Here is an 18,830-nt window from a genome sequence, read left to right on the forward strand (position 1 = left end):
CATGGGCTGGCTGCTCCTCTTCCGATACAGCTCTCTGTTTATGGCCTGGGCAAGCAGCAGATGGTGGCTCAAGTGCTTGGGCCCCTGCATCTATGTGGGAGAACCAGAAGAAGCTCCTGGCTCCTCGATTCTGATTGGCTCAGCTCCGGCCATTGCTGCCACTTGAGGGGTGAACCAGGATGCTGAGCTGTGTAGACGCTGGCTCCTGATTTCAGACAACAGTCATCAGGGATCCAAGAACTGCTTCTGGAGGCCCAGGATGGGTGGAATTGTTTGGCCAAAGAGAGGGCACAGGTTACAGCAACCAAGACCTGGCCCTGGGCTGCTGCAGAAAATCAGCTGGAGCAGCAAGGGCCAAGGGAAAAGGCCAGTGCACACTGTGGGGACAGCAAGATGCAGCATGCGACACAGGGATCTGGTGCCGGGAGCTTTTCAGGTATCTTAGGATCAAGGCCGGGGTGGGGGCTGCAGAGGCTGAAGGACCTGGAGCTGCAGCAGGAGCAGAGCCAAGCTAAGGCAGCAGGTTGGGGATCACAACTTTCTCAGGCTCAGGCAGCTCCAGTATCAGCCTGGAAAACCAATATGGAACTACGCTCAGAGCTGTCTGACTCACTGTGCACACTGCAGCCTGAGGGCACACCCCTGGAGATCATTGCCAGTGCTTCCAGAGGAGAGACAAGTGGAAATCAAAGTACAAAGTGAAACTCCTGGAGAACTGGGCATCCTAGAGACCCAGCTAGAGCAGTATTGCTGTGGGAGCCACCGCCCTTCAATAACAACAATAAAATTTAAAATGAACCACAACTGATGTACACTTAAAAATGAGGATGTGGGCCGGCGCCGCAACTCAATAGGCTAATCCTCCACCTGCGGCGCCAGCACCCTGGGTTCTAGTCCATGTCGTGGTGCCGGATTCTGTCCCAGTTGCCTCTCTTCCAGTCCAGCTCTCTGCTGTGGCCAGGGAGTGCAGTGGAGGATGGCCCAAGTGCTTGGGCCCTGCACCCGCATGGGAAACCAGGAGAAGCACCTGGCTCCTGGCTTTGGATCAGCGTGGTGCACTGGTGGCAGCGTGCTGGCCACAGTCTCTCTCTCTCTCACTGTCCACTCTGCCTGTCAATAAATAAATAAATAAATAAATAAATAAGGATGTGATAAACATTAGAAACCATGGGTTCGGATATCTCAGAGTATTTTATCATGGCTCATTAGACAAAAAAAAATTATTATTCTCAAACAGAAGGGAAAAAAGGCATCTTGGGCCAAATATTAGACAGAATGTAACTGAAGTTTAAAGCCTTTAACAAAGAACTATGATATTTTGGCAAAAAGTAAGGAAATATTGTACAAAAACACAGCAAACAAGAAATCAATGAGGCAAAATGTATTGCAATTGGAAACTCACACATAAGTTATAAAAGATTTCAATTACCCAGGTATGTTGGCTATATTAAATAAACAACAAAATAATAAAGATTTGGAGAACATAAACCCAATTTTAAAAATCCATATTTGTAGGTTTAGATGAATTAGATTAAAATGAGAACATCATATTTTTATAACTCACTACATTTAATCTACACTACAACTGAAAGTTTTCTTGCCAGATAAAAATACAGAAAGCAGTTAAATGTGTTTTAGATATAAAGGGAACACATGGGATGCCACTGCTGAAGGCCAAGGCATTAAGGGGCTGGGCCACAGCTTTGGCCCCTGGCTTGAAATTTACATACAAGTAGTTTCTCTGCATTTCTATTTGCAAAATTAGTGGCCAGGCTTTAAAGAAATCACACTTGCTACATAAAATAGAATTTTGCATTTAAAGCAAGATTCACAAAAATTAAGTAATAAATGACAACAGAAACCTTAACTCCCCCCAAATCATACAAACGAAACCTATATTAAATGGAAATTGAGAAATACTCTCTGGAAATTCAGTTAACCAAAGAGTGAATAAAAGGAGAGAACACAATTAGGAGCTTGTTTTTAAATTACAATTTAAAAACGACACACTGTGCCCTAGACTCACAGCTACACAAAGAATGGCTCCATGAAATCGCAGATCCAGCATCACACTGGCGCTTGTTAGACCTGCAGAAATTTATGTTCATTTAAGACTAGTAAGTCATTTTCCTGCCGCGCTCAGGCAGAGGGCCGGGGCCGCGGGGAGAGGCGGAGCCCGGGAGCAGGGCCTGGGCGCCCCGCGGGGAGGTCGCGGCCCTGACCTTGACGGGGCTCGGGCCTGCTCGCCTCCCGCCGGAGATGAGGGAAGATGGCCGTGTCTGGGCTGAAGGCCGAGTGGAAGTTCCTGGCGTCCGTCTTCCCGAGAACCACGGGCGATTCCGCATGGTCAGCGGGAAGCTGGAGGAGCTGCACTGCCCGTTCCTGGTGCCGCCGCCGGCGCCGCGCTGCTCTCGCCCCACCGCAGCATCGCGGATCTGAGCCCTCTTCTTCAGAACGCGCTCCTCGGACCTCTCTCGGCGGCGGAACTGCACTATTATGACATCAAAATCCTGCAAGATTACGTTTTTTACACCACCGGGTCTGATCGGACAGCTCGCATAGCCGTCAGCATGGACGACACAGAAGACGCAACAAATCAGCATCTTTACAGCAGGGACGGGAACTCCAGGCCGCTCCAGATGGTAGAGAGGCGAGGCCTGGGTTCAGGGGCCAAGGGCCTCCTTCAGGGCTGCACCCTTTCACCAGCGGGATCCTGCCACCTGCTGGGCCCCTCCTGCCTCCCCACGGGTCTTCCTGGGAGAATCCCACCTGAGGCTGCAGTAACCTGCTTAGGGTGAGGCAGAGAGTATTGGCTGTTTATTGGCTTCTGGGCCTTTTCCTTTTCTTCATATTTGTAACTCATTTCTCTGTGTGTCATTTGTGGTGGTTTTAATATTTATCTTGTGAATGTTTACAATTTTTACATAATTTAATCTTTTTAACTCTTGTAGATATTTGTTTTCTACTCTGCTTCTTGCCCTTTAATATTTTTTTTTATCTCTTGCTGGTACTTAGTAAGTAGTGGAAATCTTTCTAGTAATCTCATTAAATTTGTATATTATTTGTATTTTTTAGATTTTTATGAATTATCTCTATGTAAGTGTCATACTATATGACAGTTTTATTCCTTAGAAATTATCTTTACACCTTTGATTTACTTTTTGCCATTTTATTTCCCTGACGACCCTCCAGTAGGAAGTTGAAGATAAATAGTGGCAGCCTCCTGATCCAGGCTTACTTCCAGGGAAGAAAGCTGTCAGTGGTCCTGTATTAGCTGTGTTGTTCGTTGTAGGTTCCCTTTGTTCTTGACCAGATTGAGGAAGTCACTTTTTGTTTGTTTATTTTTACTGATAGCACGTATTTTTTCACTAGATGCAGAATTCTATTAAATGCTTTTCAACATGTAATCTAACTGATCACGTGATTTCCTTTTTGTATTTTTCACCTGTTTAGATGACTTGGTAACATTAACAAATCTTATATTTTTAATTATCTCTTGCTTGTAGTTTATCTATTATATTTTCATACATGATTTCATTTATATTTCATAATACTTTGCTTAGCCTATTTGTATCTCTGTTTATGAAAGGGCTGCTTTTAAATCCTGGTCCACTTGCCTCATCATTGATGTTAATGTTAGTTTCACAAAAGAAATTTAAAAATATCTTCTGCTTATTTACACTTTGCATAGGTCTGGGAATTTTTGTTTGTTTCCTTAGAAGTTTGGAGTATGCCATGTTTAATTTGAACTTAGATTTCACTTTAAAATTGTGTTTCTGAAGGATTTTCAGAGTATAGAATAAAATGTTCAAGGACAACTTAAGAGAATCCAAAACAAACATGACAATGAGGGGGGATTTTGGACAACTGGCCTTTGTTCTGGTAAGTCAATGAAATTTTAAAGCAAATGTGCAAGATTAAATGACAGAAATGGGCTAAAATACAGATCAGTCATTAGTCCTGCTTTGTTCCTTGGACATGTCTGACATGTTGAAAAAGGGAAGTAATCATTCTTCATTAAACTGGGTAGAGGCCGGCGCCGTGGCTCAATAGGTTAATCCTCCACTGTGGCGCTGGCACCCCGGGTTCTAGTCTCAGTCGGGGCACCAGATTCTGTCCCAGTCACTCCTCTTCCTGTCCAGCTCTCTGCTGTAGCTCGGGAGTGCAGTGGAGGATGGCCCAAGTGCTTGGGCCCTGCACCCGCATGGGAGGCCAGGAGGGACACTTGGCTCCTGGCTTTGGATCAGCGTGCTGGCTGCAGCGGCCATTTGAGGGATGAACCAATGGAAAAAGAAGAGCTTTCTCTCTGTTTCTCTCTCTCTCACTGTACACTCTGCCTGTCAAAAATAAATAAATAAATAAACTGGATAGAAATGCACTGTTGAACAAAAATAAATATTCGTGAAATCATATAACCGTGATGCTCATAGAATGTTCTCATATAGGAAAAAGTAATGCTGTATTTTCATTATGAGATCTGTGATGATATGAGTCTTAAAAGTTAATAGAAAATGTGTACTATGAAAAAAACTATGCAGGTATATACATATTTTTGCACAAAATACATATCTTTTAATTCCATTTTTCTACAATCTCAATATTCCCTTGTGTATATATGCTAAGCAATCTCCTATGAATCCCATGTTGTTTTTGTACTACCCAGTATTCAGTGTGAGTCTTAACCTACTTGTTCTAAGGTTGTACATTATGACGAAAAAGAAATAAAACATCACATCTGCAGTTGTTAAATTTTGGACTTTTTTATTTTCAAAGCTTTACTTATTTATTTGAAAGGCAGAGTTGCAAACACAGAGAGAGATTTTTTCATCCACTAGTTCACTCCCTATATGGCCACAGTGCAGAGATGGGCTGATCTGAAGCCAGGAGCTAGAAGTTTCTTCCAGGTCTCCCATATGGGTGCAGGGGCCCAATTAGTTGGGCCGTCCTCCACTGCTTTCCAAGGCACATTTGCAGGGAGCTGGATGGGAAGAAGAGCACCCAAGACTCAAACCAGCACGCATGAGATTCCAACACTGTGGTGGTAGGTTTACCTGCTATGCCTCAGCACCAGCCCCCACATTTTGGACTTTTAAATCAGAAACTTCATGGATTGGAACTTAAAGATGCTGATCTTGCTTTCTCTCATAAATATTTGGCACTGATTACCAATAAACTCAGGGTGCCAAACTTCACTATTTGGATTCCTGTCTATGCTGATAAGCATCCACTGCCAGCTGTCTCTTTTATTTGAAATTTGGTTGTATTTAAACACAAAGTGACAGAAATACCAGCACTGCTGACACACATGCAATTTATGGTAAAATAAACAGTACTTAAACCTTCAGTTGCAACAGTCTGTAGTTTCTGTTTCATCCTGTAAATTTTCAAAGCAGCCAAAGCCAACAAGAATAAAATGAGGAACAGTAAGACTCAAAGACAATACTTAGCAATACTAGTAATGTCAATGATGTTAAAATTTTAGTTACGTGCCCTGCACAAATTAAGTTCTTTCACATTCTGACCCAAGAACATAGATCCCCAAAACTACCTTAATGTATGCTTAGAAACCTGAAAACAGATGTAGAAAAGTACTAATCTAAACCAACCCTCATTTGACCAGGGAAGACAGGAATCTACATATGCACACTGATTTAACACAATAACAGGGAAAGAAAGCCAAAGCATAACAGTCCAAATGAGCAAAACTCTGATTATTGAGATTTCACATAATAAACTTTTTAGCTGTTCTCATGGATAATCTGCACATACATAATTATCCTTCATTTTCATAGATTTCATTTTCCAAATGAGGGCAAAATAGTGTCAGTAAGCTCTTCGAAGGGCATTATAAAAGCTATTAGCCAACCTTTTATGTGAGTGTAATCTACACATTCATTTCTCCAAGCTGGGACAATGAAGATACTTAACTAGTGACTGATATGAATCAGGATTTTTTTTAATGGGCAGAGTGGACAGTGAGAGAGAGACAGAGATAAAGGTCTTCTTTCCATTGGTTCACCCCCCAAATGGCCGCCACGGCTGGTGCACTGCACTGACCCAAAGCCAGGAGCCAGGTGCTTCCTCCTGGTCTCCCATGCAGGTTCAGAGCCCAAGGCCCTGGACCATCCTCCACTACACTCCTGGGCCACAGCAGAGAGCTGGACTGGGAGAGGAGCAACCGGGAAAGAATTCAGTGTCCCAGCTGGGACCCAGGGTGCCGGCACCACAGGCAGAGGATTAGCATAGTGAGCCACGGCACCAGCCATGAATCAGGATTTCTAATACCCATTAAAAACACTTGAAGAGAATTACTTACCTAAACTATTTTTGAAAATCAAATTAGGTAAAACTCAAATGAAAAAGACTACTTTAAGCATGTCTCCACTCTCACACTATTCTAAACCTTCTACTCTGGTTTCAAAAATTATCTAAAAAATTTGTTGTCAAACACCATAAATACTAAGAATATAAATCAATGATATCAGAAATTTGGCTAGCTATATTGAGAATTTGAAAAATATTGAGAATAAAGAAAATACTGAGGGGGCAGCATATGGTGTGGTTACAGTAGTCTCATATGAGTCCTGTATATGATTCACATTCACAAATAGGTGTATATGCAAGCAAAGACCTAAAATCAACCTTAAATCTACATTTATGGCCATTGCCATGGCTCACTAGTCTAATCCTCCACCTGTAGCGCCAGTACCCTGGGTTCTAGTCTGGGTTGGGGCACCGGTTCTGTCCCAGTTACTCCTCTTCCAGTCCAGCTCTTTGCTGTGGCCTGAGAAGGCAGTGGATGATGGCCCAAGTGCTTTGGCCCTGCACCTGCATGGGAGACCAGGAGGAAGCACCTGGCTCCTGGCTTTGGATTGGCACAGCACGGCGGCTGTGGTGGCCACTTGGGGGGTGAACCAATGGAAAGAAGACTTTTATCTCTCTCTGTCTCTCTCTGTCTAAATCTGCCTGTCAAAAAAAATCTACATTTATTTCTTCTCCGACATGTAGTTTGCTTATGTTTTTAATCTTATTTAAAATATTTTTAGACATATTCATTTTATTACTTGTCTGATGCTACATTCTTAATTTATTACCTATGATTCTCACTGCACTCAAATTTTCAGATCAACTTTTTAGCAGTTGTTATTGCCTTTTCATTCAAGTTAGCTGAAAACATCACTATAAACTCCACACGTAACTTTTTCCCATCATTTATGGTTTCTGGTCTTGAGGGTTTTGCTGGTTTTTTTTTTTAAATACCTTAGATTTTATTATACCATCCAGAATTTTTATTTTGTTTGAATTTCCATTGTTTTTCAAATAAAGTGTTTTTAATTTTATTTGCTTTTCTTTTTTTTTTATTTGACAGGTAGAGTTATAGACAGTGAGAGAGAGAGAGAGACAGAGAGAAAGGTCTTCCTTCCGTTGGTTCACTCCCCAAATGGCTGCAATGGCTGGCGCTGCACCTATCTGAAGCCAGGAGCCAGGTGCTTCTTCCTGGTCTCCCATGCGGGTGCAGGGGCCCAAACACTTGTGCCATCCTCCACTGCCTTCCTGGGCCACAGCAGAGAGCTGGACTGGAAGAGGGGCAGCCGGGACTAAACCCCGGTGCCCATATGGGATACCGGTGCCACAGGTGGAGGATTAACCAAGTGAACCACAGCGCTGGCCCCTAACTTTATTTGTTTTTCAAAGAAAGAGTTTTACATTTTTTTCAAAGTGTTTTTCACTTTATTTGAAAGCCACAGACAGTAGAGACAGAGAGATCTCCTATCAGCTGGTTCACTACTTCAAAAATTCATAACCAGCAGGGATGAACCAGACTGAAGTCAGACACTTGAAAGCCTGTCTTGGTCTTTCATGTGGGTGGCAAAGATACAGGTATGTGAGTCATCACCTGATCCCTCCCAGAGTTCACATTAGATGGAGTGTGATAGAAAGCAAAGGAGCAGGGACTCAAACTATGCATCTAATATGACACACAGGCATCGAAAGTGATATCTGGGGGCTGGTGCTGTGGCATAGTGGGATAAAGCCCCAGCCTGCAGCCCTAGCATCCCATATGGGCACTGGTTCAAGTCCCAGCTGCTCCTCTTCTGATCCCACTCTCTGCTATGGCCTGGGAAATCATTAGAAGGTGGCCCAACTCCTTGGGCCCCTGCACCCACTTGGGAGACCTGAAAGACGCTCCTGGCTCTTAGCTTTGGATATCTCAGCTCTGGCCATTGCGGTCATTTGGGGAGGGAACCAGTGGAATGGAAGACCTCTCTCTCTCTCTCTTTCTAACTCTTTCAAATAAATAAAAAAATTTAAAAGTGACATCTGAACTGTTGTGCCCATCACCTTCCCAGTTAAAAAGTTGTATCAAACTAAATTTTGAGCCTATTCAGGGAAAATTACTTATTGTCCTGACAGCTTTGTTGGACTACAGTAGAGCCCAGCCTCTGAGCACTGCCCTTTTGCTGGAACTAGTATGGGGCAGCTCATGGAATCCAAGCAGTCTTATGCAAGAGAGAAAATTGCATACCCATTTGCTTACATATTCATTTTTCTTTTGCTTCTGAAATAACCCTGTAAAATATTCACATCACTTTTATGGAAACTAGCCAAATTAGATTGGTTATACAAAGTGTTTTCATTTTGATACCAGCAGTATAATGATATATACTTAACTTAAAATCAGCAAAAAAGTTGAATAGAGAGAACACCTCACTTTTCATAAAGATAATAGTTTATAAATTGTTCTGCCTTTCTTAAGTGGTGGGAAACCTTTAGAGTGCTTTGATAACTTCTATGAAGACAAATAAAGCCGTTTCTGAACAGTAATGCTTTCTTCACCACTTCTTTAATGTTCAGATGACAGAGAATAAAGCAAAAATAAAAGCCTGTGCTGCTGTTATCTTTGAAACTAACTTTATTTAGTGAGATACACACACACAGAATAAAACTCATTTCAAATAGATAATACATGCAAAGGACTGTATATTTCAAATATATTTATAGTAAAAATAACTTTTGTGAAGTTACATAACTCCCAACATTCCTTTCTTGTCAAGGTAACATAAAATATCAATATTTCACAACACTTGATAAAACATAACTATCATTTTAATAACTGCAGATAAACAAGTACAGCTGGCGCTGCAGCTCAATAGGCTAATCCTCTGCCTGTGGTGCTGGCACACTGGGTTCTATTCCTGGTCTGGGCGCCGGATTCTGTCCCGGTTGCTCCTCTTCCAGTCCAGCTCTCTTCTGTGGCACGGGAGTGCAGTGGAGGATGGCCCAAGTGCTTGGGCCCCTGCACCCACATGGGAGACCAGGAGGAAGCACCTGGCTCCTGGCTTTGGATGGCATAGCTCCAGCTGTAGTGGCCATTTGGGAGTGAACCAATGGAAGGAAGACCTTTCTCTCCATCTCTCTGTCTAACTCTATCTGTCAAATAAATAAAAAAGTTATTTTTCTTTTGTTCCTTTTAAGATTATGTATTCACATTTGGTCAATAATTAAGTAGGATGCTTCTCAGTGTGTATTTTTATAGTTCATTCTCCTTGAGTTCACTGACAATCTTACATGTGTAGATAAATGTATTTTGTCCTATTTGGATATTTTTAGCCATAATTTTTCAAATATCATGTCTCTCCTCCACTACGATGTATATATTGGTACAATTGTTGTTATACTACAAAAAGCTGGAAATATCTTTATTTTTTATTTATTATGTCCTCTACTCAGACTAGACAACTTCCTTTGCCTTCTCTTAAAGTTTACTGATTCCCGTGCATCTTGAAAATTGAAATTGAAACATTTCATAAATAGTTCTACTATTGCATTTGTCAATTCCATAATATTGTTTCAGGATAGGTTACAAAAAGGCAAACAGAAGAAACACCAAGATGATGGAATAGGAAAGGGAGCTTACTACTCTAATCTAGGGGGAGATAGTTTAAGCAAAATAGAGAGAGTGCAATCTCAGGAAGAGTTAGAAAATGGCAGAGGAAACTCCATACAAGTCAGAGGGACACTGCTTCAGCACCGACTTTGAAGAGTGAGGTGACACCAAACTGCAGCATCCAAAGCAACTGCCAATAAAGCTGTGGAGAGACACGCATGAGTGCAGCTTGGAGCCCTATGGGGAAAAGTATATCTGTCAACCTACAGGCAAAACAGGGAGGCACATTTCTCTTTCCCCAACCACCCAACGTTGCCATCCTGTAACTAGGGCAGGCACCATTATCGACATATACATAACAGCTGCACTAGCTTGTGTCTGCATGTCCAGCACCCAGCTGAGAGGAGATGCCCAAGTCTTGCTGAGAGAATTGGCAGGGGGCTGGGTACTCATGACTGTGGGAACCTTGGATCTTGGACTGTGAAAGCACTGTGGCTGCATATGAGGGCACAGGGTGTGGCAGAGTCATTGATAGTCACCGTGGGCAGCTCCACATGCTCAAAACTCCCTGATCCCTTGATGAGGGTCATTGCTACAGGATCTATACTCACACTTAGGATGGCACAGATTCTTTGTGTGGTTCTTGTGGGGGCAGGGATGAATTTGATATCCACTGATCTAGAGACTACACCAACTGAACTAATTACACTTCTCCTCTGATAAAAAAAAAGGAGATTCACCATGCCCAATTCTGGTGTCACCTTGGAAACTCCCCTCACCCTGGAACACTGAATAGAGCTCCCTCGCCACCCTCAGCACATACCTCAGGTTATTCACTGACAGACCAGAAACTCCACCAATCCACAGAGGCAGAGTCCAAAGATAAAAACCATCAGAGGGAAAAAACCAACAAGTGTCTCCACAAATTCCTAAGAATAAATGCAATGATTCAAGAAACAAGAATAAGGAAGACAGCATGACACCTTCATAGGAACACAACAAGACTTCAATACTAGAATGTGGAAATGAAGAGATTAAAAAATGCCAGAAGCAGAATTCAAAAATTTTTTTGTAGGATTACTTAGAAGTAATCAGAAGCAAATCAATGAATTAAATAAATCCATACATGACATTAATAAAAATTTTCTTATAGAGATTTTAAAGAGAAATCAAAATGAAATGCTGGAAATTAAGAATTCAATAGATCAAATTAAAATGCAGTGGAAAGCTGTAATCATGGACTCAGCGAGGCAGAAGAAAGAATATCCAAGTTAGAAGACATATCTCTGAAAGTTTTACAGTTAGAACACAAAAAGAACATAAGAAGAAATTGAAAAACTAAAAACACAGTGTTGGAGATTTATGGGATACTATAAAACAACCCAACATATAGATCTTAGGATTTCCTAAAGATGTGGAAATACAGAAAGAGTTGGAAGGTCTTTTTAGTGAAATAATTACAAAAAACTTCACTAATTTGGAGAAAGAACAGGATGTCAATTACAGGAAGCATGTAGAACTCCTAATAGACATGCACAGAAAAGATCCTCACCCTGACACATGTAGTCAAACTCTCCACAGTAAGACACAAAGAAGAGATTCTAATATGTGCATCAGAGAAATGCCAGATAATTTTCAGAGGATCTCCAATTAGACTCACAGTTGACTTCTCATCAGAAACCCTACAGGCTCAGAGAGAATGGTGAGATATATTTCAAGACTTAAAAGAAAAACAACCTGTCAACCCAGAATACTGTACCCTGCAAAGCTGTTATTTGTGAATTAAAGACTTTCACAACAAACAGAAATTGAAAGAATTTGTCACCACCTGTCCAGTCCTACAAAAGATGCTTAAGAATATGTTAGACATAAACACACAAATATGGTCATCACTATGAAGGAAGGTGAAGGCAGAAAATATTCCAGTGAAAGTACAAAGGAAATCCAATGTAAACAATAGAATATTTATAGAAAAATGGCAGGCCAAGTCATTAGCTATCAGTAGTCACCTTGAATGTAAATAGCCTCAACGCTCCAGTTAAAGATACAGACTGGCTGAATCGATTTAAAAAAAAAAACTATCTATTAACTTCCTACAAGAAAGACATCTCACCAATAAAGATACACACAGATTGAAAGTGAAAGGATGGAGAAAGATATTACCTACTAACAGAAACAAAAAAAAAGGTGTACCCATCCTAATATCAGACAACATAGACTTTAACACAAAAACTGTTAAAAGAGACAAATAAGGGAACTATGCAATTATTAAGACATCAATTCAGTAGGTAGGTGTGACTATAATAAATTTATATGAGCCTAATAACAGGGCACTTGTCTATTTAAACTAATGTTAATGTATATGAGGGGAGACATGGAGTCTAATACAACAGTAATGGGGGAATTCAATACCCCACTCTCAGCAATGGACAGATCAACCAGAAAGAAAATCAGCAAGGAAAGAACAGTTAATTCATACTACAGACCAAATGGACCTAATGAATGTCTACAGAACTTTTCATCCTACATTTACAACATACACATTCTTCTCACCAGTCCATGGAAGTTTCTCTAGGATAAACCACAGGCTAGGCCACAAAGCAAGTCTCAGCAATTTCAAAAAAATCAAATTTCATACCATGCACATTCTCTGACCACTATGGAATGAAGCTGGAAGTCCACAACTCAAGGATCTCTAGAACAAATGCAAACACATGAGACTGAATAACATGCTCCTGAAATGAGCAGTGAATTATAGAAGAAATCAGAAAACTGCTGGAGAACACTTTATACTCTTTGGTGAACTCCTTACTTAGTATAGAGTTAATATTCTGTGTATAAAGTTAACTGAAAATAGATTATAATAAAAAGTAAGAATGGGAATAGGAGAGGGAGGAAGAGGGGTGGGAGAGTGGGTGGCAGGGCAGGTACAATGGGAAGAATCACTGTGTTCCCAGACTTCATGAGTCACATGAAGTTTGTATACCTTAAATAAAAGTTTTTTGGGAAAAAGCAAACAAAATATTGTCTTGGTTGCTTCTTCATAATAATATATGTTTAAAATCTTTTCATTTATTTGTATTTAAATATTTTGATTAATAAGTAACACTTGCACAGTTTTCTGGGACACTGTGTAATATTTGAGCACATGCACACAGTATAAACTGAATAATCAGCCTTTCCATTTTCTTAGCTGTTTTTGGTGTTTGGAGCCTACACATACCTCTTTCTAACCAGTGATCTAACTTGTTGTTTACATGCAATGACAAGTCAGCATATAGAAGACATTCTGCAGTCCCACCTTCACTGCAACATTACTTTTTATTTACATTCTCTATTGGTTCATACATCTTTCTCCAGCTTTTCTTAGTGCTTTGTCAATGATTTCATTTAAGCTACTGAGCATTCATAGGACATTTAACTAAATGTTTAGAAAAGTAATTATTGTTTCCCCAGCAGTCCAGGAGAGGGAACCATGTAGGAGTTGAATGAAAAGTGCTGGTGAGGAAAGTAAATGAAATTATTCTGAAAAGATGTTTTGAAAAAAAATCAAGAAAACTATTTACTGGTTGAGCATTTAGTGTTGCTGGCATTTAGAGTAGAAAGGTGAGGACCAGGTTCTTTGGAACTTCAGAAAGTGAAATGAATGAAGCTCACAAAGGTGGTAAGTATAACAGCAAATGCTTATTATTAACAAAAGAAAATACACTCCTTATGATAATATGAGCTGGCCAACAGGCTGGAACCCAAGACATTAAATGTGCATAAGGCCTACATGTTTACAGGGCTGGCTGTTTTTTGAGTAGCAGCCCTCAGTGGGGTCCTGAAGTCATCTGCATTGTAGGCCATCTGGTCTGGTGAAAGTCAAAATTGCATTTTTTCTCAGTTTTCCCAGCCCTTCTGTGTCTCCTGCTTCATAGTCAAGGATAAGAACAGGGAGATAGAGACAGGGAAAAATAAAATTATACTGAGACTGCAACAGGGTTTGGGAATTTGCTTTTCTGTCTCCAAAATTAACTTTGAGCAGTTTCCTGCTTAAAGAGAGAGAGAGAGGAAAAAGAGAAAGAGACAGAGAGAGAGGTGAGAGAGAGAGAGAGAGAGAGAGAGAGAAAGAGAATGAGAGAGAGAGAAATTAAGGGTCAGGACAGATATATTTGGATCTTTCTAAGACGTGAATGTGTCATGTGAAGAAGTGAATATAGGCCAGCACCACGGCTCACTAGGCTAATCCTCTGCCTGCAGCGCCAGAACTCTGGGTTCTAGTCCCAGTTGGGGTGCCAGTTCTGTCCCGGTTGCTCCTCTTCCAGTCCAGCTCTCTGCTGTGGCCTGGGAAGGCAGTGCAGGATGGCCTACGTGCTTGCGCCCTGCACCTGCATGAGAGACCAGGAGGAAGCACCTGGCTCCTGGCTTCTGATCGGTGCAGCGCACAAGCCGTAGTGACCATTTGGGGGGTGAACCAACAGAAAAGGAAAATTTTTCTCTCTGTCTCTCTCTCTCACTGTCTAACTCTGCCCATCAAAAAAAAAAAAAAGAAGTGCATATAAGAGACTATGCTGCATATAGGAGAGAAGATGAAGCTAAAGGTTGGGCTGTAGATAGACATGCAGATGTCATCAGCATTCAAATGCCCTGTATTTTTAGAAAGTTTTTATTGTATCTATTTGAAAGGCAGAGTGAGAGAGAGAGAGAGAGAGAGAGAGAGAGAGAGAGGTCTTTCATCCATTGGTTTACTCCTCATATAACTACAATGGCCAGAGATGAGCTGATCCAAAGCCTGGAGCCAGGAGCTTCTTCCAGGTCTCCCACACAGGTGCAGGGGCCCAAGGACTTAGGCCCTCTTCCACTGCTTTCCCAGGCCATCGCAGAGAGCAAGATCAGAAGTGGAGCAGCTTGGACTCAAACTGGCACCCATACAGGATGTCAGTTTTGCAGGCCAGGGCTTAAACCTGCTGTGCCACTGCACCAGCACCTCAAATGCCCTTTAGTGTTGTGATACTGAGTGAGATTCCCCAGGGAAGAAGTGCAGCTAGAAAAAAGAAAGAAGGCAAACAATAAGGTTTGTTGCATCCCACAATGTACAAATCAAGTAAAGCCACGAAAGTAAAATAAACAGATTAATATGCTCTGGACACTTGACCTGAGAATATCCAGTAATTGATTTTCCTCATGTAATTTGCAAAATTAGTGATCGAGGGGCTGCCCAGGGAAGAAATGAAAATACACAAATGAGACATATCAAAAAGGAATGCGAGGTTTGGAAGTGAGGAGCATGGTAAGACCATGTCATGGTGTGTTTTGGAGGAGGAAGCTGCTGTGAGTCAAATGGCAGAGCCAGTCAATAAGGAGACGATCACAGCACTGAGACACACAGAGAAAACATGCTGAGAAGGGGAGGGAGAGAAAAAAGAAGGGGGAGTTCTCTTTCATGAGAGAAAGAAATCACAGCCAAGTGCCAGGGTTTCCTCAGTCCTGCTGTTGCTTCCAGATCTAATGTGACTGGCTCTCAATCCTGAAACACGATCAACTATTCACAAAAACAGTGAAAAACAGCAACAGCTCAGGGACTGTTTGAACTCATGCTGATGGTAAAGCATTTGAGCCATTTAGGTATGTCTGTGGGACCTCACTGGTTAATTTTACAAATCCACTGCTCACAATAAGATTTGCATGTCCAAAAGGATATTCAAGTGATCTCCATGATCTAGCAGATTTTCCAGGATTTCTCATATGCCAACAGTGATATGTGTGAGTCTGATTGAATATAGTATGGGAGGGAGATGCAGAATAGCAGGTATTCCTGCAAATGCACTACTTTTGATTTTCAGTGAATTCTTTGAAATGCTTTATGTATTAATACATTTATGTCTGTTTCATCTGCATTCATGGAATACTCACTGTCCTGGTGATCCTCAGACTAGGTTCCTCTAACTGAGCCTTACATGACGTCCAAATTTTCAGCATCGTGAGGCTTCAGATCTGTTACTTTCACCTTGCCCTTTCCCTCAACAGCTTAAGATATGCAAAATGTGATGTTTTAGAATTTCTCAGTAGCATTTTTATTTTTTTGTTTATTTAAGAGTCAGTGTTTCACAGAGAAAGAGGAGAGAGAGACAGACAGACAGACACACACACACACATACACACACAAACAGAGGTCCTCCACCTGCTGGTTCACTCCCCAATTGGCCACAGTGGCTGGTGCTGTATTGATCTGAAGCAGGTACATGGGCCCAAGGGCTTGGACCATCTTCTACTGCTTTCCCAGGCCATAGCAGGGAGCTGGTTAGGAAGTGGAGCAGCTGGGTTTTTTTTTTTTTTGACAGGCAGAGTGGACAGTGAGAGAGACAGAGAGAAAGGTCTTCCTTTACCATTGGTTCACCCTCCAATGGCCGCTGCAGGTGGTGTGCTGCGGCCAGCGCACCACGCTGATCCGAAGCCAGGAGCCAGGTGCTTCTCCTGGTCTCCTATGTGGGTGCAGGGCCCAAGGACTTGGGCCATCCTCCACTGCACTTCTGGGCCACAGAAGAGAGCTGGACTGGAAGAGGGGCAACCAGGACAGAATCCAGCACTCTGACTGGGACTAGAACCCGGTGTGCTGGTGCCACAGGTGGAGGATTAGCCTAGTGAGCCATGGCACCAACAGCATCTAGGTCTTGAACTGGCACCCATGTGAGATGCTGGCACTGCTGGCAGCAGCTTTACCCACTACACCACAGCACCAGCCACTTCAGTAACATTTCACCTGTTAGAATGAATCTTCCCTAAATTTGTTCCAGTGGGATTGACAGTTTCTTCCTCTAAATCCCTATAAAACTTCATAAAAGCATGTGCTTGCATTCATTGTTTTCAATCACAGAAAGTTGTTTCCATAATAACTTCCCCCACATCACTGTTAACTTTTCATGCACATTCAAGGATTCCTGGTATGTTCTGGGTCCTGATTTCAGGAGGTGAGGGATGTCTGTTCCTTGCATTTGAGCAAGGAGGACACCCTGGAGAGAGACTGTTAAACACTTTTATGAGAGACAGAGGAGACATCCCTGTTCCACATGCTGTCATATGCTCCTTAGAGGCCTATGTATGTGGTACATTTTAAGGAAAGAGGGACTCTATGTATGTAAATAGCACAGGCTATCATAGCTATGGTAGCTCTCATCTGGAGATACTGAGCTTACTTTACTAGTAGAACTGTGACCAGAACTCAGAGTTTCTGATCATCTGTCAGGTATGTACTTGAACAGGATGTCAGAAATGGAGTTGTGAAATTGTGTTCTTGGTTGATCATTTCTTTCTTCAGTCTAGTACCCTTCTGTGTTTGTCACAGACTTGGGAACAAAAAGTAATCTGAAATGGCCCCTTTCTTTGTAGATATTACAGGTAAACAAGGAGTTGTACAGTGTGGCATTAGAAATCCCAATATCCATGAATGAAAGATCAATGTATATCAGACACTTATCAATCAGTGTCTGTACACAGAACTCTTTTTATACTCACAACAGGAATTGTTGTCCTTATTTTATGGTGAAAGTGAGACACAGGAAGATATAGTCATATGGCCAATGCTACACAGCAAGTGAGTGGTGACATGGGAGTACCAACCCTCTAGTCATAGTTTAGTTTATTTCTAAAATCAGAATATCAAAGCTCACTTGAGAAATTTTGGAATGAAGACTAGGTTCATGGTCAATTATGATTGCTGAATTTCAATGGTTTTTTGGATTCAGGAAAATGGTAGGTCTTACCTCTGCTCCTAGCACTTGTGCAGGGATCCAGTCTCACCTGGAGACTCCCCGCATGAATATGAAGAACATGAGTAAAGATTGGCCTTTTGCAGTCAGGAGAGTCCTCACAGCCCATCTTGACAATTGTGCTCACATTTACATGGACCCAACCACTTTGGCTGCCAGAACACCCCTCCCCAACAAGGATACTCACCTACAATATGATAGAGGAGTAGCCTGGAGACACAGGTGTGCACACCAAGCAGCACATTTTAGAAAAATGGAAAGTAGTGGAATTACGGAAAGATCCTACAGAGACAGATGCCATCCAAGGGCAGCACCACACATTGGTTGGGAATATGGGCACTGAAGTCCCTCAGACCCAGGTCAAATCCTGTAATTCCTATTCCCCTAAACTTATGGTTGGTGTTGTAATCAGTAGCCAATGTCTACACACTACTGCTCTTGGGTTAGAACTTGATCAGCTATTGTTTGAGAATTCCAAGCACTGTAAAAGGAAAGCTAGTAAAGGTGATTGATTCCTTATATCCAAGGTTTTAAGACTTCTTGTGTAATGAGAAACATCACATGGTGACAACTGATGCATGAGCTTCCCTCTGCTGCAAAAGTGACTGCATGGCCAGAATGACTCTAATGTCTTCCAGAGTAAACCCCACAGAGAAGCTCACCCAAGGCTTCTCTGGTACCTCTAGAACAAAGCTAGAACCTTCCATTCATGGTCCTGAGAAGGTTCATTGCACAGTCACCATCCCAGTCTCTGCTGCTAACACATCTAACCACTGTGCTCTTTCCTGTATCCACAGCTGCACTGAAATGGGTGACCATATCCTCCCCTCACCTATAACCATAGACCCTTACCATTTTGCCATACTGCTGACCTTGACAATAATGTCCTATCTGTAGTCAATTTGACCACTCTGCACCTCCTGTCCCAATTTTGTTTATTTGTACTTATTTGTACCTTTTGGAAACTACTGCCCTTTTCTGTCTCTTCTCCAGTAAACTGTGAGCTTCCCACAGGTAGGTCAAGAGGGTATTACCCTTCAGTGTCCTTTTTATTTTTTCAGTGACTGAATGTGTTTTAATAGATGAATAAGGAGCACCATGTGTAAGGCAATATTTTCCTTTTTTTAAGATTTTATTTATTTATTTATTTGAGAGGTAGAGGTACAGACAGTGAGAGGGAGAGACAGAGAGAA

General features: G+C 41.8%; 2 protein-coding genes across 2 annotated transcripts in view; one reads left to right on the forward strand and one right to left on the reverse strand.

Annotated features, from left to right (window-relative positions):
- Positions 1 to 979: 979 nt before the first annotated feature.
- On the reverse strand, positions 980 to 2,861 carry LOC149121352 (uncharacterized). The gene is made up of 2 exons (XM_089317666.1): positions 2,027 to 2,861; positions 980 to 1,110 (listed from the first exon to the last, which is right to left on the reverse strand). The coding sequence occupies exon 1, from the start codon at positions 2,601 to 2,603 to the stop codon at positions 2,115 to 2,117; it is 489 nt and encodes a 162-aa protein (XP_089173792.1). The 5' UTR covers positions 2,604 to 2,861; the 3' UTR covers positions 980 to 1,110; positions 2,027 to 2,114.
- Positions 2,862 to 3,840: 979 nt separating this feature from the next.
- The window catches only part of LOC127486378 (uncharacterized), a 44,384-nt gene continuing 29,394 nt past the window's right edge, over positions 3,841 to 18,830 (forward strand). Inside the window, exon 1 of the mRNA XM_089317033.1 lies at positions 3,841 to 3,882. Coding sequence (XP_089173159.1) covers positions 3,841 to 3,882 — 42 coding nt within the window. The remainder of the gene's footprint in view (positions 3,883 to 18,830) is intronic.

This window comes from Oryctolagus cuniculus, chromosome 17, assembly GCF_051225735.1.
Source record: "Oryctolagus cuniculus isolate XC-2025 breed Fujian yellow rabbit chromosome 17, ASM5122573v1, whole genome shotgun sequence".
NCBI classification, from domain to species: domain Eukaryota; kingdom Metazoa; phylum Chordata; class Mammalia; order Lagomorpha; family Leporidae; genus Oryctolagus; species Oryctolagus cuniculus.

Excerpts from the sequence above, each read along its gene's own strand:
- LOC149121352 (XM_089317666.1), bottom strand. The coding sequence starts at position 2,603 with ATGCTGATTTGTTGCGTCTTCTGTGTCGTCCATGCTGACGGCTATGCG.